An 8575-nucleotide genomic window follows, 5' to 3' on the forward strand; every position below is an offset into this window, starting at 1 on the left:
ACAAATTAACCCAAAATATTCATTATTATCAACAACCCACAAGCAGAAAAATCTAGATACATTCGAGGCACTTCCATAAAACCTTAAATTACACGAAAAGATACCACCCTCAAACATGAAAATAGAAACCTATCTAATGAACCTCAAGAGTAAAAAACATCTAATCCAATGTATATCCATACATTTTTACAAGAAAACTTGACACATGACCCAACAATTCCCAAACCCATGAAACCCATCTTAAAAATCAAGCATACACATATGATCTACAACAATTCCCAAAATTTTCTTTTACCCTTATGAGATGGAAGAGTTCCAAAACGACTTGAGTTAATACAGTTTGAGATCTAAGGTAATAATTTGAAGTGGAAACTTTTCACAAGAAAACTTAATTCATGACCAAACAATTCCCAAACCCAAGAAACCCATCTCAAAAATGAAGCATATGCATATGATTTTTTTTTTTTTTCAACAATTCTCAAAAATGTCTTATACCCGTATCCACCTTTAAGATATGAGATGGAAGAATTGCAAATTGGCCAAACTCGATACAATTCGAGATATATGGCGACAATTTGAAGTGACCTGGCCAACTTGATATCGTTCGAGATATACGATGACAATTTGAAGTGGATTTTTTTTTTAATATTAAAAATTCATTATAATTTTTTTTATTTGAAAATAATATTTCCTGCTTTTTGAGATTTTTATATTTAGGTTTTGTTTATTTTTATAATAAATACTAAAAAGTCTCAATTGAGTTATAAGGTTCTTGACAATATCTACTTTTCAATTGATAATATGACTTGACAACATCTACTTTTCAATTGATAATATGACTAACCAACTTGTGACGTAATAGATTTTAAGTAGGATTTGATCAGTTTTGATTTTGAAAAATCTTCTTCTTTACAAAAATAAATATAGCAAGTTTTGTTAGTAAAATTTTGTAAGAGATGCATGCATCAGGGTTTTTAGACCCCGATCGGACCATATGGTCCGACCGGGTTAACTGTGAACCGTTGATGAAAACGGTTTTTTATATATAAGAATCGGGAATTTAAACAATACGAGAGAACCGCTTGAACCGAGGTCTAACCTGAAAAACCGTTCAAACCGTAAGCCGGTTCAACCGCATGTCTGAAGAAATTTGCCTTCTGATCTGAAATTCTGGCATGGATCTGAAGTGAGAAAAAAAAAATAATAAAAAGAGAAAATGATGAAGAAGATCCGAAAATGAAGCAAAAAAATATAGGAAGCACCGATGGTATGGTAAGAAAAAAAAAAAGAAAAAAAAAAGAAAAAAGAAAAAGAAGAAGAAGAAGGAGATGAGATGAGTCACAGACGTGAGGAAGAAGAAGAAGATGTGTTAGGAAACTGTGTGAACTGTGAAGGAAGTAAAGCATCAGAGTAATAATGTGAAGAGATAAATTTGAAATGACGTGAGTGGGTAGGTGGGTTGGTGGGAGTCAGAATGGTCAAATACACATTGTACTAGTACACTAGTAGTGCTACTTTATTTACTAAAAGTCCTGAGTTATTACTTTTTTTTTTCCCTTCTTTTTTATTTATTTTTAAATCTCATCATCTCTACTCTGATTTGGATTTTTTTAAAAACATTATAGGTAATTCATTAACTTATATCATTTAGGTATAATAAGAATAAGTAATAATTTTTTATTTGAAAGTTTATTTCAATTTTTAAAGATATTTTTGTCAAATTTGCTAATATTTACAAATTTAATATATTTATATTTATTTAATTTAATTATTAAATTAATTATGACGTCATCACGGTTCGACCTCGGTCGAACTTTTAAGACCTTGAACCTCTCCCTTTAACGATTCTTTGAACAGTCCGGGTTTGAAAACCTTGACATGCATTTGGAAAAGAATTTAATATTTTTATATAACAAGAATTGCTATATTACATATTTGAACATCATCATAATAATTTTCATTGTTATCTTTATGTTGTACTATTTTATTATCTTCTAGGTCTTTATAATAGATATTTCTTATTGATGTGAGAGATAACACATAAATTTTCTATTAGATTTTTTTTTTTTCCTAGTAATAGCTTTGTCAATGGATAAGTTCGGATTTCTTGCATACTCGCCATCTAAGATGATGATGATGGGTAAGGCACGAGATTAAGGAAGGGAGTTCGACCAAATCGATTTTTAATAGTTTCCTCTCGCGCTAATCTGAATGCCATGACGATTATAAAACCTAGTCCCAATCAAGTATTCAAAATAAGAATCAAAACCACCCGTGATGGATCGGTTCAACTGGATTGGATGATTTAAGCTGGCCTTAAATAGATATTATTGGAGATTCAATTAATTTTTTATATTCTTTTCGCAGTTTTCATACGCTTTCCATATACAAATTGATTTATTTTTAGTAAGCAGTTATAATTAAAAAAATATCTACAAATAAAAGAAACAATAACTAAAATATAAAATATCATAAGAATGAAAGAGAAAGTTTAAAGTATAGAAGAATAAAATCTAATTTGTCAAAATTACTATTATGACTTTACTTAGGACACGTTTTGTATGCATAATAGATCATGTAACAGAATGTTTATTCATGTGCCACTGAATCCCTTAAAGCATTTTTTGTTTGTCTAGCTATGTGTTAAAGCACATCCTTGAAACTATCTTTGTGCAAAACAACACTTAAAGCAATTTTATCATGTCTTGTAACTTACAGAAAAGAGCTTTTAAGGCTCTAACAAGCTCTTTTAGTGAAAGCTCAAAATTGAAACTTTTAGTAAATTAAGCTCCTTTTGTTATTGTTTGAGTTATATGACAACCCCTGACAAAATTGTCTCTGTCTTTCATTTTTTTTCTTTTTCTTTTTCTTTTTTGGGGAAAAAGATTCTTGTCTGAGAAAAATAAATCATTTACAACCACTATAATAAAGGATTCCTCAAAAAAGTTAAGGATTAGTAATCTTTTATTATGTAATCCTCAAATTTTTCACGCACACTCACAGAGAAACTTTAAAAAAATACAATTAAAAATTACAATCATGAACTAGTGAAGCCCAAAGTTAGTTACAACATGAAAAATAAAAAGCCCACGATCCTCCATGCACCACCACACAACTCTCTATTGAAGGTCCTTCTTGTCAATATAATGAAGTCGTTGCCAATCTGATGGTGTTGTTATCGATCTCTCTCAGAGAGAGAGAGAGGAACCAAACCATTTCTCCTCCATTCTCATCCATCATCGTCGCTTCCATCACCGTCACTCATCCTGATACCACTATCGCTTGCTACTATTGAGGAGAGTGAGAAAAAAATCGATTTTGGGGGTTTGGATGATTTCCCTAAGCAACAACTACAACAACAATAATAATATGTAAAAGTCGATAGAAATTTCAATCAAGAATCTAAATTAGATTTTAATTGAATTTCAATTTTGTGCCAAGTGTCATGCTAATTATCATATTATTTGATGTTAAGAACTTTGTAATTCAACTAACACCTGCTAATGTTTCCAACATAGAGGTCTAAGGTTAAAATCCTCCTATACCCCATTGTAACTATCAAATTGTTAAAAAAACCACTACAATTTCATTCCAAATATCATTTCAATTACACTTTAATTGTGTGTGTCAATTACGTTTATATGCAAATTTGTGTATCTAAATTTAGAAAATATAAAATGACTCAATTCAAATTTATTATGCTTCCATGTAATACTGTGGATGTGTATGATCTAGTATTTAATAGGTACAAATGTTGTGTGTGTGCGCGCGCGCGCGTGTTGCACCCCTACACATGCAAAGGTTATAAGCTAGTAATAATAATTGTCAAGAGCATTATACTTCAATAAGCACTCTTAGTGTTTCCAAAAGAGAAGTCCCTGGTTTAAATCTCTTATACCCCAATTATGAAATTATCTAAAATAATAATAATAATAATAATACTTGCAACAAAAGGAGTTGATAATTATTGGGTAATTAGAAATTTATGGTTTAATATAAAAGTAGTGTCAAATGTTCAGAATTTTATGTAATTTCACTTAATAAAATTAAATTAATATTGATCAATAAGTGAATTGATAAGATTCCATTTTGAAAAAGGTGTTTATTAAAATAAAATAGCAATAACTAGCAGCATTTTTATGCCAACCAATTCTAAAAATTAAAAAAAAAAAAAAAAAAAAAAAACTTATTTGTCCCATTATTGTCATTTCCCACGTTTTAAAACTCTTTAGCAATAGATTAGCAAACAGTTTAGTAATTTTGAAGCACTTTAGTATTGTAATTTGCCAAAGTTTCTAAACATCAAAACTCTTTCTCACAAAAGGTTTACAACTGAAGCTTTATAGCTAAAGCTCTACTTCCTACACTACTACCAAACGGGCACATCAAAATGCAGTAAGGTTCCAAAAGTATTTTCCCTCTAGCTTTAAGGCTAAAGCTGAAATTTGAAACTTCTAAGAAAAAAGTTCTACAATTTACTGTTCAGGCTTTATAAATCCTGAACTTTAAAGCATTATTCATTTTATTTTACCAAACATTAAAAACATTAAATAATTTTTCAATTAAAGTTCCATATCATAGAAGCTTTACTTCCTACAGCAATGCCAAAGGGGCACCAGATCTCCTACCCAAAGAGTAGAGAGGAGGAAGTAAGTACTAGCCTGTCCTACCGAGCATTATGAGAAATAAAATTGGAGGGCAAAACTAAATGCATACGTTTGTTACTCAAAGACTGAAGACAGTGTTTTGAACCTTTTGGTCCTCAAATGCTAAGTGGCTTTGACCTTCTACATTTCACGGCCTAAAAAGAAGGGGATAACAATCCCCATAACATCAAAATTCAAACTCAAGAGAGTGAGTGGGACACATTTGTTGCAGAGATACAAAAGAGCTAATGCCTTCCAGCTTATCAAGAACTCAAGAGAGTGAGTGTGACACATTTTTAGCTGAAATACAACAGAGCTATTGTCTTCCAGCATATCAAGAACTCAAGAGAGTGAGTATGACACATTTTTAGCAGAAATACAACAGAGCTATTGCCTTCCAACATATCAAGTTGCACAAGCAAGGAGAAGTAAACAACAACGCCGTAAACCTTGTAAGATAACCTACTTGCCAAACCACAGGGATGCCAACCAACTATTTGCAGTCTGTCAACATGATCTTCAATGTTGTTAGGCCAACACAAGCACATTAGTCCAGGTTTACACGTGACACAAAAAATAAAAGGAATAACTTGACCTGCTGAAAATCAGCCATAATTAAATTCCTTTTGGCCTCCTCTAGGATAACACAGGTTAAAGTCTTGGGTTATAACTGAATTGGAGGATTATAGACCCTTGGTGGGGCATGCAATTACCCAAAAAAAAAAAAATTGCTAATGAATTCACCATATATCACCCATTTTCAAGGGAAGCAGTTTCAAAAATTTCCAAAAGTTACTGCTTCTCAACTTCCAATCATATTATAAAACTCACATACAGGAAAATAACACAATCCTTCCACTGCCTAGTCTGCCCACTTCAGTTAGTCACCAAATAAATCATCGTCATTTTCTTCATCAACATTACTTGAGCTTACACTCGATGTCCATCCTTGGGCATCTTTTGTTGGAGAAGCTGGTCTATCACCAGAACTAACAGACGGATAAGCCCAGGAAGAACCTAGTTTTCCAGAAAATGATTCCCCATAGAGATCATCATAAATTCCACCTTTTGAAGTGGTTTTGACCTTATTTAAGACTTCCTGTAGTTTATTGGTCACACCTTTTTGGGAAGTAGTATCTTCCTTCATGGAGGACTGTTGCTTTCCTCTAGGTATTACAGTAGTCTGTATAAGGTGTTCATATTTTCCAACAAGACTTCCTTCTTTCACATCTAATGGACCAGGTTCTGTTTCTACATCAGCACCATCTGAAAACCCAACAACTTCAACCAACTCTCCCCCAGCTTGATCCCTGAAGGCTACTCTCAGCTTCCTCATTCTCTTAGTAGATCTCTCAGACTGGTGGCTGTCATCTCTTCCACCTTTTGAGCTACCAGACTTGGTGGATTTTGCCGGTAGGTTAAGCTTGCTCAGACCATAACGATTTAGCTGTGTGTTATAAGCCACAACAGCTTCTTCGTCAGATGGATCAGGAGGTGGCGGCAAATTGAGCTCTTTAGGTGGAGGACGAGGAAAAAGAGCTGCTTCATTCTTTCTCAAGATATAAATTCTTGTTGATGCAGCAAACCGCAAAGACTGTCCCACTTCTAACTCAACAGGGCTATCTTTAGTCAAGCGCTCATTCGCAACAAATGTACCATGAGCAGATCCCAAGTCAATTACATATATGCTGTGGGAAAGTTAGAACATTGTGAATGCCATGTATAAAATAAAAGAACCTTCCAAACTTCACAAAACCAAATTATCTATGAGAAGTAACAATTATAAATGACACATGCATGCCATCATGGGCGCCTGTCACCTGGACAGTGAAAGATCACCTCAAAAGCATCCATAGCCCACTGGAACATCAACAAGATGCAAACCCAATAATGTCGAACCCAGTATGACAAACATTTTTATTCTAGTACAGATAACAATAGAAACATCCACCTCCAAGCTCTAACTCTAGCTCAGGCGATTTGTTCTTTCCTTCACTGTTTTCCCAGAATTCAGGTGCATTACAAATTTTTGAATTGATCAACCAACATGAACTCAATAAAACAAAAGTTCCACTGCACTAAGCCGCTATCACTCAAAACAATCAAGCCAATTTCACTCTTTCCTAACAATTCTGTTTTCAATCATAAACAATATAGTGGTGTAACATGTAATGCAAATAAATGTCAAGAAATGTTATGCAAAGAACAAAACAAGAAGTCCAAATAATGTCAAGGAAGATTGCAAACAGATCTAACCTCCCATTCTTGTGAGGAATGACTGCAGCATGCTGGCGCGAAACAGACTGATGATCAAGCACAAAATCACAAGTATGAACCTGCCTCCCGAAGATTTGTCGCCGTCTATCTAGATTAATCTTATCAAGAACCACCCCATCCTTCAAAACCTCAAGAAAATAAACTCCTGCCCGAGGCTCAATCGCCCAGTCAGGCGGTTGCCAAGTTGATTCCCCCCTCCAATCTGAGTCACCTGCTGATTCTGCCCTACCAAGGGTGCCGCCTCCGGCACCGCCGGCCTATTAGAAACATGGGATTGTTGCTGGTGCTGGTTTTGGGCATTTTTTGCAAGTGGGTATTTGAAACTGAGGAAGTGGAAGAAGCTGGCTTGGATACAGACTGGGTATTGGGCTTGTAAGCTGAATTAACACTCACTGAGAATGGTTCCAAGGTTTCAGCTTTCTTGAATCGATCAAGACCAGCTCTTCCATACATTTTTTTTTTTTTTTCCTTTTCTAAATTCCCTAGTAATTTGATAAATCCCCCACAATATTACAAATACAATTGAACCCAGATGCAATTTCAGCCTAAGTATCTAAAACACTACAAAACCCATAAATTCAAAACTCCAATCCATGCTATATACAGACCCAAAACCTCAAAATTCAACAAGTAACTTAGCTTAAGCTTCAAGTGGATGATTATATATGAGTGTCAACTAGGATTCAACTATTCAACCAGATTACAATGTTGAGAACGAAAGGTATAAAAGCAAAAACTAAATAATAAAATTAATTTCAAAAAAAAAAAAAAAAAAAAAAAGGAAGAATAGGAATAGGACAAAACGCAAAAAGGGTTTAATTGAATTGAAATTTGTTTCAAGATTTTTTGATCTAAACTATAATTCAAGATTAAGAAATATAAATGTTGTTATACAAATACTAATAAGATTGTATTTTTTTGTGTGGGTTATTGGTTTTTACCTTGAAAGTGAATAGGGTTTCTGAAGTTTTAACGGGCTCCTCTGGCTCTGGGCTTTAGAGAGAAAGGGAGAGAGAAGAGGTGTTAAATATGGAATGGAGTTTAGGAATTGGGACGAGAAAATTGGGACAAAGCGACAGTGTTTGAGCTATACTATACTTTAAATCTCCCACATGTGTTTGAGGCTCAATGTCAATTTTATCCTTTGCTTTTTTGCTCACTGCCCTTTTGTTTTGCACATTTATAAATATTATTTGTCTTACTATGATTTATTAAAAAAAAAAAAAAAATCATTTTCACTAGAGAACAAGTTCTTTGACGCCTCTCCACTAGTAATTTTCCTTCCTATGAAGTAAACTTTCGTGTAATTGCATCTAGTTGAAAAAACAGAAGGTAATCTTGTCTTCAACTTGCATTTTCCTTCTCATTTTTCTTTCCATTTTGGATGAATTAGATTGTGGGTTTGGGAGAAAATGCTACCCATCCCCATATTGGTGAAATTATCAATCTTCATCTTATTTTCTTTTCTCTATTTTTCCATCATTTCTTAATTCACCCTAACCAAACAACTTTGGCATGATGAATAGTTTGAATACTATGTCTATATACATAAAGTGTCCTATTTAATTTTTAATTTTTAATTTTTGTGCCAAGTGAATTATTGAGTGTAAAAATTGAAGAGTTCAAATCCAATTGGATTCTAAATTGGATTT

At 33.4% G+C, this 8575-nt stretch overlaps 1 protein-coding gene across 1 annotated transcript; it reads right to left on the reverse strand.

The window, feature by feature from the left end:
* Positions 1 to 4802: 4802 nt before the first annotated feature.
* LOC112038796 (protein phosphatase 1 regulatory inhibitor subunit PPP1R8 homolog) lies at positions 4803 to 8013 on the reverse strand. The gene is given in 4 exon segments (XM_024071651.2): positions 4803 to 6334; positions 6903 to 7113; positions 7116 to 7257; positions 7260 to 8013. Coding segments are annotated over 4 exon segments (1278 nt in total). The 5' UTR covers positions 7377 to 8013; the 3' UTR covers positions 4803 to 5526.
* Positions 8014 to 8575: the final 562 nt, after the last annotated feature.

This window comes from Quercus suber, unplaced genomic scaffold (assembly GCF_002906115.3).
Source record: "Quercus suber isolate HL8 unplaced genomic scaffold, Cork oak 2.0 scaffold_263, whole genome shotgun sequence".
In the NCBI taxonomy this organism is placed as follows: Eukaryota; Viridiplantae; Streptophyta; class Magnoliopsida; order Fagales; family Fagaceae; genus Quercus; species Quercus suber.